The sequence below is a fragment of the Lissotriton helveticus genome, chromosome 3_1 (assembly GCF_964261635.1).
Source record: "Lissotriton helveticus chromosome 3_1, aLisHel1.1, whole genome shotgun sequence".
Classification (NCBI taxonomy): domain Eukaryota; kingdom Metazoa; phylum Chordata; class Amphibia; order Caudata; family Salamandridae; genus Lissotriton; species Lissotriton helveticus.
Genome location: NC_136061.1, coordinates 153,549,863 through 153,571,068, shown reverse-complemented (window position 1 = coordinate 153,571,068; position 21,206 = coordinate 153,549,863). Strand labels below are relative to the sequence as shown.

Sequence of the window (21,206 nt, the reverse complement as noted above, 5' to 3'; positions counted from 1 at the left end):
GTGCAGGCCTCCGAGACCGATCGGAGCTGGTACTGTTTGTCCTCCAGTCTGAAAATGGGGCGGAAGGGGTGACCCCAGCTGTATGGAATATTTTGCTGTTGGAGATACGATGTGACGGGCTTGAAAAGACGGCGTTTGTGCAGTGTGAGGGCCGCCAGGTCTTGGAATAGCAATGGCGATGTGCCCTGAAATGCGATCGGGTGTTTCTGGCGTGCCCTCTGTAATATCTCTTCTTTGGTGCGGTAGTCTTGGACACACACCAGTATGTCCGGGGGAGGTGCCGTCGCCGCACGAGGTGGCCCGGTCCTGTGTGCCCTGTCTAGTTGTAGGGGTGAGTCTAAGGGCTGCCCCAGCACGTGGTTGAAGAGTTCTCTAGCGTAGCGAAACGCGTCTTGGGTGGCCTCGGACGTAGCAACATTGCGAATGTTATGGCGTCAGGAGCGGTTCTCTAGATCCTCCAGGTGAAGCTGGAGGTTTGTTTATGTTTATGTTTATGTTTATGAAATTTTTATTGCGCGCAAATACCCGAGGGTGTCTCGGCGCAGATCGGACTCCTGCGATGAAGCTGCCTTATAGTTATTGGTCAAATAACCAAGTTTTCAGGAGTTTTCTAAAAATGGTAAGGGTTGGACTGGTTTTAATGAACAGGGGAAGGGAGTTCCACAGCTTGGGGGTGGCAACTAGAAAACACCTGTCTCCCCAGCTGGCAGTCCTGGTACGCGGGACAGCAAGAAGATGGGTGCTTGCAGAGCGAAGATATCTTTGTGGGGTATAAATACGAAAGGCATCTTTGAGGAACTTTGGTCCGGAGTCATGAATAGCTTTGTAAGCAATGCAGAGAGCTTTGAATTTTATGCGATTCTTAACTCTTAGCCAGTGCAGATGGCGTATGGCCATGGTGGTTGAGCGACGACTGGGGATGTTAAGCAAGATTCTGGCCGCTGCATTTTGCACGGACTGCATTTTTGCTAGAATCTGTTCCTGTGTGCCAAGAAAGAGGGCATTGCCATAGTCCAATTTTGAGAAGACAAGGGTGGTAATCATAGTTATCCCAGCTCCTGCCAGGAGGTACGGCAGCAGTTTTTTAATTTTTCTTAGCATGAAAAATGATGAAGAGACCACCTTGTTCACATGGTGTTTGAACAGCAGTTTATTATCGAACACAACACCGAGGTTTCTGACCTTGGCAACCGGGGTCGGGGGTGGGCCCATTTCACTGGGCCACCAGCTGGAAGACCATTCTGGTGCAAGGTTGCCAAAGGTCATAACCTCGGTCTTGTCCGAATTAAGCTTCAAGCAATTACTGGACATCCATGAACTGATGCTCCTCATTCCTTCCTGAAATCTTGCAGCCACAGCTGGCCCGTCTTTGTGTATTGCCAACACCAATTGGGCATCATCCCCATAGGTGGTTAAGCGGAGACCCTGAGCTTTAATGACTCTCGCCAAATCTGCCACATATATATTAAATAAAGTGGGACTTAGTGCAGAGCCCTGCGGAACCCCACACGGTAGGGTAAATGTTGGCGAGTAGAAGGATCCTAGTTTTACTGCCTGGGTACGATTTGCCAAAAAGGAGGCAATGAGGTCCTTGGCCTGTGGGTCACTCCCAGGGAGGTGACACGGTCGATCAGGATGGAATGATCGACCGTGTCAAAGGCGGCAGAGAGATCTAGAAGAACCAGGATCGCTGCCCCGCCCTGGTCCAGTATGGTCCTGATCTCATCTGAGGCCTTTATCAAAGCCGTCTCAGTCCCATGACCCTTCCTGAAACCAAACTGGGTGTAATCTAGAAGCTGATGATGATTGATGAAATTCGCCAGTTGTTTATTCATGATGGATTCGAATATTTTGGCCGGGAAGGGGAGGCAAGAAATTGGTCTGTAGTTGACTGAATCAGAGGGATCCAGAGAGGGTTTCTTTAACAATGAGTTGATGATCGCAGTTTTCCAGATTTCAGGGTATATACCTGTTTGGGAGATGGAATTGCACAGGTCTGTAAGAGGGAAGGCAATAACCTCTTTTAAGGCACACAAGATGGAAGGGGGGCATGGATCTAGAGGAGACCCTGATTTAATAGAATTGATTAGGATAGTAATCTGATCTGCCGTTGTCGGAAGGAAATTAGAAAAGAGAGGGGTGAGGGGGAGGGACTGAGAGAGAGGTTCAACATGATCAAAACTCGTTGCAGGGGAGAAAGATGAGTAGATATTCGTAACCTTGGTAAGGAAGAAGTTAGCCAGCGTATTACAAAGGTCTTGAGATGGTTCATTTAAAAGGCCTACTGGAGGATTGGAGAGAGCTTCAATGACTTGAAAAAGCCTTCTAGACGAATTCTGAGCAGATTCAATCTGATCACAAAAGAAAGGCTAGCGATTGCTTTTTTGTATAGTGCAAGCGCATCTTTATAAGTTTGTTTATCTGCGATGCTGTAATGTTTACGCCATCGCCTTTCCAAGTTTCTGCACTATTTGCGTTGTAGCCGAAGATCCTCAGTGAACCATTGAGCAGATGGCTTAGCCCGGTTGGAGTAGAAGGATTTAACCAGGGCTTCTTTATTGATGGCGTCCAGAATCCAGTCCTGATATCTACTAGACAGCAGGATCGGACTTGGTGATGGCTCATAAGAGGAATCAGCCAGGGTTTTGACCAAGAGCGGAAGGTCTAAATTTTTCCAGGCTCTCCTAGTAATAGGGGTACAAGAAGTATGTTGCAGGGGGTTAGGATTGTAGGCCAGAATGGTAAAGATAATTGCTGAATGGTCTGACCAGACTACCGGAAGAACTGTGTTCAGTGAGATAGTGGGGTTATTGGTGAAAAGGCCATCAAGTATGTGTCCTGCCTGATGAGTAGGAGTTGCAACCAGCTGCTGTAGACCTACAGAGTGTAAATCAGTGATCAATTGGGCCGTATCTTTATCTCCTAGGGCCTCCAGATGGAAGTTAAAATCCCCCAACATGGTGTAGTCCGGATAGCTCAAGGAGAGTTCCGTAAGATCACCAAGGGTTGACAAGAAGCCGCTGTGTGGACCAGGGGGGCGATAAATAAGAATTCCCTTGAAGACTTGTTTGTGATTCAGTCTGATGGAAAAAGTACATGCTTCACAGTTGGTTTTGGGAATAAATTAGATTTTAGTTTGGAAGGTCATTCTATAGATGATGGCTAATCCACCGCCTCTTCCCGTGGTTCTGTCCTGTCTTACCACGCAATAACCTTCAGGAGTGGCTGCACAGAAATCCGGGCCAGAAGCCTCGTCACCCCATGTTTCAGTTATAAATAGAATTTCCAGCTCCTGACTCCCGATCAAGTCTCTAATGTCTAGGCTATGTTTCGGGAGAGAGCGGGCATTAAGAAGGGCCAAGCGATAGTTATGCTTGGGTCTGGGACAGATATTAAGGGTAGACTGGGTAGGGCGGGGTAGAGTGTAATTACATCCGGAACATGAAACAGGGACCGACATGAGGCAGCTAGGGGGTAACAGGGTTTGACAGCACGAGTTAGTAATAGGGTTGTTTAGTGCTCGTAGCTGAGATGCCGATTATCGGGTGGAGATGGTGTGGGTATGAATAGGATCAGGGTACGTGGCCCTGGTCCCGGTCCAGGCCCGGAAGGTCCCAGACGGGCTTGCCTCTGGCGCGCCATCGGCGTGCCCGCTGCGCCCGCCCGCTGCGCGGGCGAGGAGGGCGATCCATTTTATCGTATTCTGGCCCCCAATCGGCCGAACACTAGAGCGCTGTCATCGCCCACACCTAAGATGGCGGCCGCAATGCTTCAAAAATGGGAACGAAGATTAAATGTTGTAGAAGCCCTAAATCGGCTCCTCACACAGCCTAATGTTCCCTGTAAATAGCGCTCAGCAGGAGGGGAAAGCGGCGGGAGAAGTAAGCAAATTTTAAAATTTTCGAGTGAGCAAGTTCTAAAAAGCAAATATAACAATTTTAAAATACACAAGCAAGTGATCAGAGTGATTATTTTCTGGTGCCCTGCTCCCGGCTTCTGCCTCAGGAGTCTCGATATTAGCCACCTGTTGGTCGTGCAGACGGATGATTTCCTGTTGTTGGGCCGCGAGTTCAGTGTCTTTGTCGTCACTTTCAGTCTCCAAGTCTGCAACCCTTTCCCCTATGCCGTCCATCTCACGCCGCACTTCCCTGATTTCGCTGGTAAATTCCGTCTTAAAGGTCTGAATATCGTCCCGCAGGGACGCAAAGAGGGACTCCAGAAAGGCCTTCGTGATGGGCTCCGCTCCATTGTCGGAGGTCTGTTCCATCTTCTTCGGCGTCGGGACCACTGCGTCTTTTTGTGGGGGGGTCTGCGTTTTTGCGAACAGCTCCTTCACAGTCTTGCCCCGGGGGGGCCTGCCCGTAGACATCACCCTGCCCCGATACTCGTTCCACCCCGCACTCCGGTGTACTTCTGCCAGTCCGGTAGGACCTCCTCCTCACCGTGTCTTTAAAATGATTCCGGTTCCCCTCGGGCCAGTGTACCCCGGCTGCTCAACTTGGCGCGGTCCCCTCCTTCTGACTTGCCTGCACCCGAATTCGGCCGTCGTTTTGGGCCCAGGCGGGCTCCGCTTCAACCAACCGCCTCTGCTCCTTCCCGGTAGGCCGCACCTTCCCCTAGCTGCCCGGTCGTTGCTCTAGACGCTGTCTGCGGGGGCCTCCTCACCTCCGTAGCGCCTCCAGTCCGGCGCTAGGTCGACCTCAAACCTCCAGAGCGGGGAGAGCAGACTCCAGCCGTGGAATGGCTCACAATGCCCCCGATGCCTCTGCTCTCGCGCTGCCACTCGCTGCCTTTCGCTCAGTCCCTCCCAGGCCAGCCGGGCCCAGGCCCAGGTCGTCTCTGTTGAGGCGGCACTTCTACCACCGGGCCGACCTGCCCGCCGAAGGCGCCCTTCTCTCCCCGGTCGGCCACTGCCTCAATGACCCCGGACTCACCGGTCCTTTGCACGGAGCCTCCGTTCGTGTGTCTCGCCCCAGGCCTTCGTTTCCGCTGCACGTCCCCTCCGGTTTCTGGGCCGCACAGCGCATCCCGGCGTCCCCGCGGTACTCTGGGCCCCTGCTGCGATGCCTCTACTTGTGCGTCCACTACCGCAGTCGCTGCGGGACGCAGCTCCACTCCGTGGCGAACGCTCAGGCGCGTGCTTTAGGCAGCCACGCGGCCGCCGAGATAAGGGTCCTCCGCTCGGCCGCACGCCACCTCGGAAGCCGGCCTCTCATTCGGCCCAGCGGGGGTTGGGGCGGTTCGCGCTCTCGAGGCTCTAGGCAGTCTGTATTGTGGCGCGTCTCGCCTCCACCTGTCTCTCTGAACCCGTCTTGCTGAGTGCTCAGTTCCGGCAGTCCTTTGCCCAACACAGCGGGCCCGGGTGCGTTTGAACCGGTGCTAAAACAAGGCCGTCGGCAGGAGCAGTGGAGACCCACGTCCGTTCACTCCACCATCTTGGCCACGCCCCCGCGGTTGCAATTTTAGAGTGGTGTCGGAAACCGCCATCAAACTCAGTTGTCGTTATTATCAACCACATCTCAAACCTATTGTCTTGCTGTCTTCAGTAATCCAAATAAGTGAATTAGGCTGACAAATACTTTGTATTTCCTTACTGGCTTTTGTAGCACTAAAGTTCTTGTCACATGTTTCGCTAATTCATTTTCCATAGAGCGCTCAGTGCTTGATTTTCCAGCCCCAAACCCATCTTGTACGTTGTGTTGATTTTAGCTATGAAAATCAGCAGCTAAATCTTATCCAAGGCCTCGAATTCCCTACAGATCAGCGAGAGAACAGGGAGCTACCCGGAGATGAGGCAACTATGAAAAATATCGACCAGCTGCTCCCGAGCAACATTTTAAAAATGCTCATTTTTTAAAGCAAGTGTTTACCCAAGTGTAACAACGTGGGTCTGCTATATAACCCTATTGTGGACCCGTTGACAGTAAATGATCGTTCTGATAGATACATCTGCTGTGTGGATTCCTCACCTTGTGAATATCCCCTTGCGTCAGCAACATTCGGAAATTCTTTTTGTAGCCTCGCGCCGACGTGGACTAGGATGTCATAGAGACACGACCTCGCTCGCGACTCCGCTGACGTCACCGACGCCTACAATAGGCCCACGCCGGTGTGATGACATCAGTTCCCTTTTTTCCGCGTCGTCGACGCTAACGGTTTCGGGATACTCTGTAGCTTATAGTATATTGTTACTTTATTTCTTCGATTCTCCGTTCTCTGACTTTTTGCTCTGTTGTCATGTCGACAAAGAAGACCGGTTTTAAACCTTGTAGAGAATGTGGGAAGATGATGTCCGTTATGGACCCCCACCAGGACTGTATCTGGTGCATGAGTTCGGATCACGACGTTGATGGATGTTCATCATGTCAGAAGATGAATCCGAAGGCTCTTCGTGAAAGAGAATCTAAACTTCTTGTGGCCAAACTAAAGGCGAGTAAGGTTAAAAGATCCTCGAAGCACTCGAAGAGATCGAAGTCGAGATCCAGATCGAGGTCTCGAGAGGCGTCGGCCTCGGAGTCTTCGTCTGATCACGTTTCCGGTTCTCATAAGAAACATAAGAAAAGGAGACATGGATCCCGTCATCATTCAGGTGATAAGTCTGGTTCTAGATCGAAGTCTCCCAAGAGGATGAAGTCGAAGGTAATTCCTCCGCAAGTGTCGGATCAAGAAGGTGAGGCTTCGCCTTCGGAGTCGATAGTCCATTCTCCGACTCCAGTTCCGGATCCGGCTCCGGCTCCGGCTCCATCTCCATCTCCGGCTCCAGATGACACCAATGGAGTTCCTGTTGAGGAGGAGGCTTCGAATCCTGTTGAGGAAGCAGATTCAAACCTACCTCGAGATCAACCTGAGCATCCACCATTCCCGACTCCAGGTCAGGACCCCTCTGCGTTTTTAAACGCAATGTATGGTCTTTTCTCAAGATCGTGGTACCCCTCTGGAGCACCTTCGGCTCCCATGGGTCCTATGGCTTTTAACTTGGGTGTTCCTCACTCATATGCTCCGGCACCTTTCATGCCGTATATGCCAGCCCCGACTCCGTTGTGGCAGTACCAAGCTCCACCGAGATCGACGCCGGTGTCGACGCCGGCTCGGCCGAAGTCGACGACTCCGGTTCCGGCGTCACCGACTCCTAACAAATCTATGGAGCAGCCTTCCAAGCCCTCGGATTCGATTCCGAAGTCGGCTCCGACGCCGTCGAATTCGGCGTTGGATTCGACTGCACTTCGAGTTAAAATGAGGTCTCGAAGAGAAGCTCAGCGTCTTCTTGATGAACAGAGAGTTGATGAATCTTCTTCTGAAGTGGAGGAAGGCGAGCTGGATGGGAGTTGTTTTGAGGACCTGGCAGAGGCAAGTGGTCTCGAATTTCCTCCGGAGTGGTCTTTGCCTTCAGGACCTGATGCACCCTCCAGAGATGTGCAACCATATCATGTTGTCATGAAGAAGGCAGCAGGACTTTTGGGTTTGACCTTGCCTACTGTCGAATTTACTGACTGAGGTCCTTCATTCTCCAAACTCGGCAGTCGAGCCTTTGCTTCCATTTATTGATGCTTTAAAAGATCCCATTATGGAGGTGTGGAAGAAACCTTTTTCTGCTCCTGCAGTTTCAAAAAGTGTGGCTAGGAGGTATAGAGTGGCTCCTGAGGATCCTGCTTTCTTATCTTCACATCCTTCTCCTGAGAGTTTGGTAATTCAGGCCGCTTGTTCTAAAAAGTCAGTTGGTGCTTTTCCGCAGGTGCCTGGCGACAAAGAGGCCAAAAAACAGGATCAAATTGCAAAAAAGACTTTCTCTTCGGCTAGTATGGCGTTGAAGTCTTCTAATGCCACTTGCCTTATGGGTAGATATATTCATGCTCTTATGGACTCTTTGCGTTCATTAATCCCTAAGGTCCCTGAGGATAGCAGAAAAGACTTTGAGGAAGCTTTGTCTGATTCTCAAGCGGCAGCCCGTCAGGTCATCCAAAGTGGGCTTGATACTACGGATTCTGTGGCAAGGATCATGGGCACAGTGGTTGCCACGAGGCGCTCAGCCTGGTTGAAGTCGTCTGATTTTTCAGCTGATGTGCAGTCTGCTTTATTGTATTTGCCTTTTGATGGTGAGGGGCTCTTTGGAAGAAAAGCAGACACGACCTTGGAGAGATTCAAGGATAGCAGGGCAACTGCTAGATCTCTTGGCTTCCAGGTCAGAGGTTCTACGACCAGGAAATTTAGAGGGTTTGGCCGCTCTTCCTTTCGCTCATATAGACAAGGTCAGCAGCAGCAACAACAGCAGCAGCAGCAGAATACCTTGTATAGGTCATACAGGGGAAAGCAGAGAGCACGTCCTCGAGGGCGTCAAGCCTCCTCCTCCTCCACCTCCTCCAACCCCCCAGCCACAGAAAAGCAGCCCTAGATCCGCCATTCAGGATCATGTAGGCCCAGTGGGGGGTCGGCTTACCCACTTTCTACGAGATTGGGAATCGGTTACATCAGATCTTTGGGTTCTCAATCTCGTAGAAAATGGGTATGCCCTTCCTTTTCGGGAATTCCCTCCCAATTACCCTCCTTGCAAGGGGTATAGGGGTATTGCTCAGAGGAACATCTGTTACTCCTCCAGGAGGAAGTCCAAACTCTATTGAGAAAAGGTGCGATAGAGGTGGTCCCGGAGCAGGAAAGGGGTCAGGGATGCTACTCCCGGTATTTCCTGATTCCCAAGAAGGATGGCAGACTTTGTCCAATCCTGGATCTCAGGATCTTGAATTTTTATCTGAAGCAAGAGAAATTCAAGATGCTCACCCTTGCTCAGGTTCTTCAGGCTCTGCTGGAAGAAGACTGGATGGTGTCACTCGACTTGCAGGATGCGTATTTTCATATTCCCATCCTGAAGTCGCACAGGAGGTATCTCCGTTTTACGGTGGGATCGCAACACTACCAGTTTGCGGTCCTTCCGTTTGGACTTACTACTGCACCTCGGGTCTTCACCAAGGTGATGGCAGCGGTGGCGGCGCATCTCAGAAGATCAGGGATTCCTGTATTCCCGTATCTGGACGACTGGCTGATCAAGGCAGAATCGTCGGAGACTGTGCTCCATCATCTGCGGGAGATAACCCAGTTGTTGTACTGGTTGGGTTTTTCGATAAACGTACCCAAATCTCACCTGGTGCCCTCCTAGCGCAACCTGTTCATAGGTGCTGTACTGGACACAACTGTATGTCGTGCATTCCCTCCCCCTCAAAGGATTCGCGACATACAGGAAATGATTCCTTTGTTTTACAATGGAGCGGTCGTTCCAGTCCTGAAGTTCCTTCGCCTGCTCGGTCTGATGGCTTCTTGCATTCTGTTGGTCAACCATGCACGCTGGCACATGAGGGCACTCCAGTGGTGCCTCCGCAGGCAGTGGTATCAGCACAACGGAGATCTCAGGGAGTCAGTGAGGATCTCCAGAGAAGCTGCGGCGGATCTGTCTTTGTGGGGCGTGGAAGGCAATCTGTCACAAGGGAAGCCTTTTCATCTGCCTCCATCGGTTGCCACAGTGATAACGGATGCATCCACTCTTGGGTGGGGTGCTCATCTGGGGGATCTGGAGGTCAAGGGTCTTTGGTCTCCAGAGGAAAGGTTGCTTCACATCAACCTTCTAGAATTGCGGGCGATTCGTTTAGCGCTCAAGGCCTTCCTCCCTTCCCTTCGCGGTCGTTCGGTCCAAGTCCTAACGGACAACACGACCGCGATGTGGTACATCAACAAGCAGGGAGGAGTGGGGTCGCAGTGTCTCTGCAGAGAGGCTCTGCGCCTCTGGTCCTGGGTTCAAGACCATCAGATTTGTCTGATGGCAAATCATCTGGCCGGGGTTCTGAACGTTCGTGCAGACAGTCTGTCGGCAGTTCTCTGCCGACCACGAGTGAAGGCTTCACCCGGAGGTGGTTCACGACATCTTTCAGATGTGGGGAACTCCTTGGGTGGATCTGTTCGCTACTCGCGAGAATGCTCACTGCCTGTCATTCTGCAAGTCTCAAGTTTCCGATGCAAGGAGCTTTGGGGGACGCGTTTCAGTTGAGTTGGGGAAATCAACTCCTTTACGCGTTTCCTCCCATACCCTTGATTCCTCGAGTTCTGAGGAAGATTCGCCAAGACCGGGCCCTAGTCATATTGGTCGCCCCGGACTGGCCAAGAAGGGTGTGGTATACAGATCTTCTCCACCTCTCCTCTCACCCGCCGCTCCGTCTCCCTTTAAGGGCAGACCTCCTCTCTCAGATGGAGGGGCAGGTTCTACACCCCCACCTCCAGACATTACACCTTCATGCCTGGAGATTGAACGGGGCAACCCGAGTTCTTTTTCCCTCCCGCCTGACGTTGTGGATGCCATCTTGTCAGCCAGGCGTGACTCCACTAAGTCCATTTATTCTTATAGATGGTCGAAATTTGTCACGTGGTGTGGGGAAAAGTCTATTGACCCTCTGAGGGCCCATTTGTCTGACGTTCTTCAGTTTGCCCTTTCTCTGGCTCAGCAGGGGCTTGCGGTCGCCACAGTGAAGGGTTATCTTTCTGCGCTGTCGGCTTTTCTCTGCTTGCCTGACCAGCCATCTCTTTTTAAGTCTCCTGTGGTTTTAAGATTTTTGAAGGGCCTTACTAATAAGTTCCCTCCTACTCCTTTTATTGTGCCTCAGTGGGATTTGAATCTAGTTTTGACATTTTTGATGGGTGCTCCTTTTGAGCCTCTTCACAAGTGTCCCATGAGGCTTCTTACCCTTAAGACTGTCTTCCTCGTTGCAATAACCTCGGCAAGGAGGGTAAGTGAGCTTCAAGCTCTTAGTCACAAGCCCCCTTTCTTGACCATTCATGCTGATCGAATGGTTCTTAGGACCAGGGCTGCTTTTCTGCCTAAGGTGGTAACTCCCTTCCATCTAGGACAGTGAATTACCCTACCTGCCTTCTATCCTCCCCCTCACCCTTCTAAAGAGGAAGAGAGGCTGCACCGTCTGGACCCTAAGAGGGCGGTGTCCTTTTACTTGGACAGATCCAAGGACTTTCGTTTGGGAGACCAGCTCTTCATTGGGTTTGCTGGCTGCAAGAAAGGAAGAGCGGTCCATAAAAGAACCTTGTCAAGGGCTAAGTCTTCGACCTCTGCATTGGCTAGAGGTGTGCCTGTAGAGGATATTTGTAGAGCGGCAACTTGGTCTTCCCTCCACACTTTCGCGAAGCATTACTGCTTGGATTCCGAAGTGAGGAGGGATGGTCATTTTGCGCGATCTGTACTTCAGGATTTCCTGGTGTAGAAGAGTGGACACCCTCCTCCGGGAGTGGGGACTGCTGTGGGACTCTATTCACAAGGTGAGGAATCCACACGGCAGATGTATCTATCAGAAGAACAAGTTACTTACCTTCGGTAACGCTTTTTCTGGTAGATACAATATCTGCCTGTGGATTCCTCACTGACCCACCCGCCTCCCCGTTGTCCACTCTTCTATACCAGTGTTACTGTAATGTAATCTATATATATATTTTGTTATCAGGGAATGTTTCAATAGCTTTCCTGCTTTTGCTTTACACTGTGTGTTTTGCCTTTGCTATTGTGTACTGTGTATACTGTATGCATTTCTACTGTCATTGGTCCGTCCGTGTGCCTCGATGGCACGGAAAAAAGGGCGGAACTGATGTCATCACGCCAGCGTGGGCCTATTGTAGGCGTCGGTGACGTCAGTGGAGTCGCGAGCGAGGTCGTGTCTCTATGACGTCCTAGTCCACGTCGGCACGAGGCTACAAAAAGAATTTCCGAATGTTGCTGACGCAAGGGGATATTCACAAGGTGAGGAATCCACAGGCAGATATTGTATCTACCAGAAAAAGCGTTACCGAAGGTAAGTAACTTGTTCTTCACCCACCCCCTCCCCTTCTCTCTGCTCCTTACAGAACATCAATGTCGAGGTTCAAGATCCGGACAATAAGTCAACACACTGGCCCTTTAACTGTGAATCGGATGAAGAGTGGGCGGGTCTACCTCAAGAGGCGGAACCGTCTTATACAGGAAGCCGCCAATCAGGAGTGTGCTTGTTCACCCGGAGAGAAAGAGTTGGCGAGGAGAGCGACGAGGAGACGAGGAGCGAAACCGAAGAGGACGCTTGGAGAATCCCCGATAAAGAACCGGACGGAGGAAGACCGAAGACCCAACCGGGAGGAAAGCCAGGAGGCCACCGACCTCGCAACTTGCCCAGCCATACACCCAGGGTAGGTGTGTGGCTTTCCCAGGTACGGGACAAAATCAGGGGTTGGACCGGGCGGAAGGGCAGTATTAGTAACTGACCTGGGTATCTCTGGTCCCGGTGTTACTCCCCCCTCCTGAGCACCGACTATCACGTATTCACGTTTCTTTAACAAGAGCACGGGTGGTGTGTATCCTCACTCCCTTATCCCTAAACGTAAGGTACATTACAGAACAGTACACTGATACCGTACTCTCTTATTTCACTTATTCCGAGAGCCAAGACGGAGAAGAAAGAAGAGCTTCCCAGACGGACTCGAGAGAGAATTCGTCGAGTCGTCTCCACAAGGTCCGACCCCCGAAGACTTGATCGGAGCCGTTCCCCACGCCGAACATTAGAACGGAAGAAGTCATGTACTGATTTCCTGTACCAAACAATAAATAAGAAGTTAACAAAGACCCACTGGTTGCCTATTCCTACTGGCCCTGTTACACCAAGCTAGGACGACCTGCAGGCTTGGGGGAGGTGCTGCCTGCGTTTCCGGGACAGGAGAGGGGGGGTCGCAGGAGGTTTCCTCTGAGGATGAGGCACAAGTCCCTTTTGTTACAGATGCTGTTGCGCTGCAGTGCCACGAGAGGAGAGTGTTGGAACCCGACACTTATGATTTCTCCTTCTGCGGCCACTGACCTGCGATTACTTCTTACTGCATGTCAAAGGTTTGGGGATGGCAGTAGCTTTTGTTTTTTTTTAATCATTTGTACTGCGGTTATTCCGCTGAAAACAATAAAGGAGGTCTTTAAAAAAACGTGTTTAACCAACCTTAATGAATACTCCAGACCAGAAACTATCGGGTGGATTAAAGAATCGGCCCATCTCAAAATGGATTGCCCTATACAAATTTGCTATGGATAGCCAAGAAACAACCTCTGGAAGGGCTCATTCCACTAGAGCCAGGGCTAAATCCACTTCATGTTCACATTGAGCGCGCGTCTTGAAACGTTGCTTGGCTACTCTGCGGTTGTCAGTACACATGTGAATGAAGAACTACTGCTAGGATAGCCAGGTCTGGCTGGAGGATCATTTTGCCCATTCGGTCTTGCAGGATCTGAGTTGTTCCATAGACTCACCACCTGGGAAGGTAGTGCTTTGGTACTGTTCCCAAAATGAAGACTCACAGGTAAAAAGTAAACAGAAGAGCAAGAAAAAAGCAAGTTATTTATTCATAGTAATGTTCTTCTTGATGGATGCTTTAGCTAACAGCAGATTCCTCACCGACCACCCTCCTTCCCGCTGTATGGATAGCCAACGCGTTTCGTCCGTTACCGCATGTGATCATACCAGATGACCACATGCAAACCAGGACGCTGACATTTGCGGATCTAAACGTTTTGTTGTTAAAATACTCTTGAATCTTAGCCGTCACTGAAGCGTGCATGCCACTCTCTTTGAACCCTGAAGAAGTCCGGTAATGTACGAAACGCGTTGGCTATCCGTTGTTTAAAGAAATTTGAATAAAATAAGTTTTTTAAATTGAAGAGTCTTCATCTGAACTTCTTTGGAAAACGATTGTAACATGGTGATGATGTGAATAGTGTTACGATTTCCACAAAAGTATTGTCAAACATTTGAAGGGTGCAGGGCATTTGTGCATATGTTTTGTTGAGGAAGTGGGAGATCTGTCTCATTTCTCTCACTAATAGGACAAAGGGGATTATGTTCTAGGCCACTTGCACCTTCACCATATTAGACATTCACACTGGGGACTTTTAGCACCGGTGCAGGCATCTCAACCTTGATCCCCAATTGTTCTTACAGCCTCTTGTGTCCGACACCTCACCGGTGCAGGGGCACAGCCCATTGCGGCTTCCACCTTTGGCTCCCGATTCAGTTCTGTTAACACTGACGTCTGTGTAAAGCTTTTGTCTGCCGGCTCCAGTGATGGTGCTGTCAGTCAACACTTCTTGAAGCGTCGCCGTCTCGGAGTTGACCAGCTTCTGTTATGGCGCCTGATGTGGCACCGATGGAGCTGTACGTCTGACTTCTTTCATCCGGGTTTTTATTCTGAGGACCATGGCTGTGGAAGTACTACGGAAGGTTTGATGTATCCTAGTCCAATTCAGGATGTGATACCACTCTCTATGCCATCTGGCTTGTTACTTGACTTGGCTGACGCCAGTGGCTTTGAATCTTCACTAGCCTGCTGTCTTCTCCCAATTAGGCTACGAAGGCAAGTTCTGGATTGGCTGATATGCTCCATCAAGTTTCGATTGCCCTGGATTTACTCCTTCCTTGGGTGGAATTGTCAACAGACCCCTTAGTTTGTGTTGTACACCCTGCCCAGTCTAATGTTGGGCCTGTACTTCCGAATAGTGATGTATTTTCAATATCCTTTTGGGTGCTTGGAGTAAACCTGAAAAAGTGCTCCCTGTGGATTGCTCAATTTCTCACTGGTATCGCCTGGCCCCAAAGGATCCCTCTTGTCTACTTGGACATCCCTCTACTAAAGGTTTTGTGGTTCAGGCTACGTTGGCCACATAGAATTCTGATTTTCTTCCCCATGTTCCTCTGGAAGTGGAGGCCAAGAAATGTTAACCTTGTGGTAGGCGAATTTTCTCTTCTAGCGTCACTCTCTGAACACTTCTTGTGTGCTCACCTGCTTCTCCCATGCCTCGTGGGTCTCTGTGGAATGCCTCTTGCCTTCCCTTCTGGAGTAATCTTGGAATGATCTTGTTCCCCTGGTACAAGATAGGCAGCAAGCTGCCACACTTGGCATCTGCTGTGGTATGGATACTACTGATTTTATTGGTCGGGCTATAGCCTCTTCCATTGCTCTACATTGACGCTTATGGATGTGTACTTCCAGGTTTTCAGAGGCTGTGCAAACTGCTTTAATCGACATGCCTTTAGATGACTCCTCCCATTTTGGTGCGCATGCCGAGACTGCTTTATGCTGGTTCAGGGACAGTCCTGGTGGTATGTAGTCTTAACTCTATTATTGTACGACGTTTGTCAGGACGGTTGTTGCCCCTTGTTTTTACTCTTTCCCGCCTTCCTATGGTGGACTTCTTTGATGTTTAAACAGCCTGCAAATTGCTTGTCTTGACACTAAATAGTATGTATTCAGGGCCGGCTGTAGCGCTGGTGGCACCTGGTGCGAGAATCATTTTTTGTGCCCCCACACCCCATGACTGCCTCCTCGGATTCTCTCACTACCACCAGGCATATGTGCCATGCATAAGTTATTGCTAAACACAGCGCCTCCCCATGAGGTTAGCTCCCCCTCCAGAGGTCAGCGCCCAGTGCTGCCGCACCTGTTGCACTGCCCTAAAGCTGGCCCTGTATGTATTCATTTGTAATTTGACTTTTGTGTCTCTGTTCCCTTTTATTATCAGTAATGGATCATTCAGGCAAATCTAGAAAACAATTAAAAGTTCTTTCTATTTATATTTGCTGTTCAAAGTATGCACAGACAAGTGCTGAAAATACAGCTTTAGGTGACTACTTATTTTTATACCATCTGTGACATCAAAATAATGAGCTGGCAAAACCCTAATCATAAGACTGGAAGTTTGTTGAGGCATGAGCACATTATTTCTTTCCGACACCCTGATCCCTGGTTACTGTCATAATAGCAATAGTTTAACACATTTGAAACCCTACACTGCTGTCAATAACATGCTGAGTTATTTCAAGTGTATGGGATTGCACCTTGCATTCAGACAACTCGCTCCTCAATCTCGCCCTTCACTTTCACCCTCACCCTGAACTCACACTGATCCTGATATGCTCGTACCATTCACCCTTCACTCAGCGATCACAATGCGCTCACACTGATCACAATGCACTCACACCATTCACCTGCTCACCCTGCTCACACTGAACACCATTCACCCACTTACCCTCCACTCACAATGCACTTGTGCTGTTCACCCTGTACCTCACCCTGCAGTCACACAAGCACTCTACTCAACCTGCACTCGTCACACTTCACTCACCTGTCCCCCTCACTGCTCAATCTGCAATCTCACTCATATAAGCCCACCACTAACCATACATTCATTAGTCCCACTCTGCACCAACATGCGCACCCAAATTCATATGGTCACCTCACTCAACCCTGTACGCCTGTATGGGCATGTCCTGTCCCATCAAGGTTTTTGTCCTAAATTACAAAAGGAGACATCTAAATGCACTGCTATCCAGCTTTCCAGGGGCCCCTTGATAGAGACAGTTCTGTTTTTGCCCTGATAGCCTGGAATAATTCCTAAACAGATTCTTGCAAATACTGTTTTGTTTCATTTCTTTTTAATGTGATTGATGTGAGGGAGTCTATTACTATTTGCAGAGAAATGTTTGTTTCATGCAACAACTATAAAAAAGTGAACTATAAAAAAGTTAGATCCAAGCGGGTCCTCACATATGAGAAATTGGAGGCTATAACCGATATTATTCACTGTAAAATGAGTGGGCTGCTGCTTTGTTACAACAGTGAAAACACATCACTATCTCTGAATATTAGATGTAAACTCTTTTAGAATTTCGACTATAGCGCCTGTGCACCGTTAGTAGCCTGGCTAAATAGGGTATAGCAGAGCTGAAAGGAAATCCTATAAACTAAAATCCGTACTGAACAGGGGCCCCCAAATAGTTTTTGCCCAGGGCACCCAAAATACCTAACATGTCCATGCATCACAAAGTCTGTCAGACAACATTGCTCTGAAGTAAAATAGACAACATCATTAATTTATTATTTGTTTTATTTTTTTTTAAACATAAGCCCGACGTGTCCTAAACCCCCATTGCGTCAGGCAAGCAATTATCGTACCACTAAGGCATTCTCAATTAGGTGTTCGTTCAACACCCTCTCTGCAGACTTTCAACTGTCTTTGGATCCATAACTGGTTGGTGGGCAATTATCCCATTATAATGCTGCCTAAGACGTTTGTTAATGATTTCTAGAGATTTGTTTCTCGTGTATCAGCTCTGAGCTAGCGAGTGCTCAGAAATCTGACAACACTGTCTCCCTTACAGTCCCTGTTTTGGCTGAAAATGTCTGCAGAATATTCAGCTTTGGGAGAAACTGCTATCAAAACTCTCTTGCCTTTCAGCTCGTCCTATTTATGTGCGATTGGGTCCTCAGCACTTGCAATATTGAAGGCTAAGTACAGTTCAAGACTGAATGTGGAGCATCAGGTGGTTGGAGGTGTGGAGGGGCGGCAACATCTAAAACAAAATTCAGCTGGGGGGTCTCAGCCTACAAAAGTTTGAAGACCTCTGGTCTAAAGGTTAGAAAACTGCGAATAGACTATCCGCTAGAAGGAGCATTACTGAAGGTGAATAATTTGTTCAAGGGTTCTATAGGAGTGGGAAAGGAGCCTTAGAAAAAGGTTAGAGTATCTGTTTCATCTATTCTCCTTTTACCACAGATGGGAGAAAAAGAGTTTCAAACTGAGTGTGGTGTAGATTTGTTCTGTAGAAGAGTAATGAAGTGCTGTGTTTGAATATAACCATTTTTGGAATGTCCTTTGCCTTCTGCTCGATAACTGAATGGACATTTATTTAACAAAGTTGCAATCAAAAATTAACTCTGGGGAGCGAATTGTGAGAATTGTAGTTCATGACGTGCCTGCCTCCTGCAAGAAGTTTGAAAATTCATGTAACAGGTTTTTTTGTGATTGTAAATTATTACACCATTCTTTGTCAAATGAGCCCTGTAAGCATATAAAAGGAGTAAAAATTTATCTAAATAGTTCCCACGTTAATGATGTATGTGTTTCTTTTCTAGCACAGGCATTGGGACTTTCAGAGCCAGTGAAGGTTCCCTACCCTGTATTTGAATCCAACCCTGAGAATCTGTATGTAGAAGGTTTGCCTGAAGGAATACCTTTCCGAAGCCCCACATGGTTTGGAATTCCACGTTTGGAAAGAATTGTTCGTGGCAGTGCAAAAATCAAATTTGTTGTTAAGAAGTATGTTAAATTCCTTATTGGCATTCAGTTTTTTCTGATTTTTTTCTGTTTGCTAAATGCATGAAACAAATTGTAGCCTAAGCATGACTGAATGAGAGCATGCAATCTTTTTTTATCTTTATCTTATTTTTTTTCTTCAAAAAATGTTTTTGCTGTATACATGTTTTGTCTGCCTGTACCCAGATGTCCTCAAGTAGTTGCATCCAAACATCTTGATATTTAAAAAAATAAACATTATTTTTTGTGGGGGTGAAAAGGGGACGGGCTCATTTGTAATGTTCTCTCAGGTGGCCGACCCGAAATGAGAGCTCCACTTTCACGGGGTTGACCTTGTGATGACCCCTTCCCTTATGTTTGGCCCATCAATTGATTGCAACAACAAAAAACTTAAGACTTGTTCAGGGCATGACTTGTAGACCATCCAACACACCAGTGACTATTGGAAAGTGCTAGGGCATTCAGGTTCTGGCACAGGTTATATACAACTGAAATCTTGATAAATGGTAATTTCTCTATGAAGGTGACAATTGCCTTCCCAGCGGGAGAAGAATGTTATGTTATTTAATTTTCTATAGCGCATGAATCACCGGGGGGGCATCACGGTGCTTACCTAGCAAAATGAGGGTGAAGTCCGGTCACATTAAATGGGTATATTAAAAAAGGAAAGTTTTCAGTTGTTTCCTAAAAACAATGTACGAAGTACATTTTCACAGGGCAACGGGAAGCTGGTTCCAGTATCACGGGGCGAGATACGGAAAAGCTCTCCCCGTGCGGCTTAAACGCATACGGGGAACTTTTAACAAAGCCAAAGAGTTGGATCTTAGATTGCAGACCGAAACCTGCTTCATACATTTCTTCTGCAGGTAAAGTGGGCCTTTGCCATTCACTGCATTAAAAGTGAGACAGCAGATCTTAAAGAAGGAACGCTTCTTTATTGGTAACCAGTGGAGCTGTTTCAGCTAGGGAGCCGAGGAAGAGCCTGGGGATGATTTACTATCCTAGCCGCATCTGTTTAGGTTTTGCCCCAATTGTCACAAAGATTGCTTTGCATAGTCTTTTATATTTTGTGTATTGTGGCTTCTTTTAAAAAATACAAGCTCATTGAGATCTGCATGAAAAAGCACTGTCTGAAAACTAAGTCCGCTGTTATGGGATCTTCATTACTATTCAAGAGCACTGAATATGTCTACTTATGCACTAGATCACAATTTGGTATAAAATTGATACAAAGCTCTTCAATCAAAGCAAAAACAATAATCCTATATTAGACAGCATCGGCTTTTCTTTGGCTTAATTAAAGTGTAAGGGAATAATATTTAAAAACAAACTGTGAAATCAAGGTTAGTTCAGGACACATTGTTATAAACAGTGTATCACATTTTTAAAAGAAAAAAAACAAAGTAAATATTCCATGAACACATCCTCACAACGAGAATAAGTCTGTTTCACTTTAAGGCTGGCAGTGTACCTCTAAAATCCAGCGATCATCTAAGTGAGAGTTCTTTACTTACTTTGTCTATCTGCTGAAGTATGTCTGTTCCTATTGCACATCCTAAAGAGCAAGGATTGTTCATGGAGTTGATGCAGATACCCGTAATATGAAATTAGTATTGCAGGTCTGTAACATTTTCTTCTTTATTTTTTTTCCCCATGTCCTTTGTAGTGAATCCAAAACTTTTTTTTCCTGATTGAAGCTATAAATAATTTTCATAGTGACACAAAAGGGTCAGACTTAAATAGTCTCAGATCCTCCCAACTTTTGTCGTGTAGTTCTGAGTCCAAAGATTTGATGACATTGCTCTGTCTGTCAAATTTGTATTTTCATATACTGGTACTGCCATCCCTTAAGAATTATCTGCACTTGGTCATAGATTCCATTCACTACCAGTTTATGGTCCCTCTCCTCGTCCTTTCATCAGCCCCTCAAGTCTTAAAGATGGTCATATTGGCGGTTGCAGCTCATCTTTTTAGGGCTGGGATTAATATGTTCCTTTACTCCCTTGACTAACGAAGGCAAGCTAATCATAGCTGGTGCTTCCCCAAGTCTTCGCTACAGCTAACTCTGCAGTTGCTTTTTTTGGGCGTTTTTTAAAAAGGATGGTTAAGAATGCATTCTCATTGGTGCAAGTCATCTAGTATTAAGCACATGTTGCAGATTTCCTATTTTTCAGGTGGAGGTAAGCCTTGTGGCTCTGGCAATCCTATAGCTGTTCGGCATCCTACAATGGGTTGCTGCAGATGCGCCTAGGTACTTGAGATGCTCTTCCTCTCAGTTTGCCCTTCCCTTTCTCTTCTGCTCGGGGAGACTCTCACTTTTTTAAGACAAGGTTTGTGTAGCGGTGATGTAAAGGAAGTAATGACTCAGTAAAACGTGGAATGTTGGTTAGAATATGAGAAATTACAGTTGAAACAATCAGTTTCTTAGAAGACTAGGAGCGCTTGGTTGCATAATGAAGGAGATTATTTAACTTCCATTTGTGTAGCATGTCAATACACAAAATTGACGACTAGTTGTTGCTGAGCCTTATTCAAGAACCAATTTATTTCCAGCCATTTTTTTCCAGTGAACTTCTTTGTGTGATTCTGACAAGGAACTGTGAAGGAGTGTCTTTCTACTGTTTGGCTGAAGAGATTGTGAAGGCTGGTGTCTCGTTGAAGGTTTCTTCCTTCACGTGCTTGATGGAGCACTGTGTACGAATGTTCGGAGTGAAATCCCTCCCTCCCCCCACTCCAGAAACCGCACCTTGGAGCTATTGGAAGGTGCTTGCTGCTCAGGCAGCTGGGATGTGCCTTTTTTCTTTGGCACGTGCTTTTTCTCTCATGAGGCTGTACGGTCTCATGCTGAGTCAGGGGAACGCACACACTGTGCTTTGAAAGGTATCAACCGCCACATCCGAAGTATCGGATGCACGCGCTGTGCTTTGAAAGACATCAACCACCATATTGGAAGTAGTGGGAGCAACAGGGTGTACCAGTGTACCAAGATGTGATCCGTTAGTCTTGAGTATTCGTTGCTAAAAAGACTCAATGATTCGCCCACCTTAAGGCAAAATGAATAATTTTA

At 47.8% G+C, this 21,206-nt stretch overlaps 1 protein-coding gene across 8 annotated transcripts in view; it reads left to right on the top strand.

Annotated features, from left to right (window-relative positions):
- GTF2I (general transcription factor IIi) overlaps positions 1-21,206 on the top strand; it is a 1,750,178-nt gene that overhangs the window by 1,069,032 nt on the left and 659,940 nt on the right. For all 8 annotated transcript variants that reach the window (XM_078679426.1, XM_078679427.1, XM_078679425.1 and 5 more), the window contains exon 20: positions 17,959-18,142. In XM_078679426.1, coding sequence (XP_078535552.1) covers positions 17,959-18,142 — 184 coding nt within the window. The remainder of the gene's footprint in view (positions 1-17,958; positions 18,143-21,206) is intronic.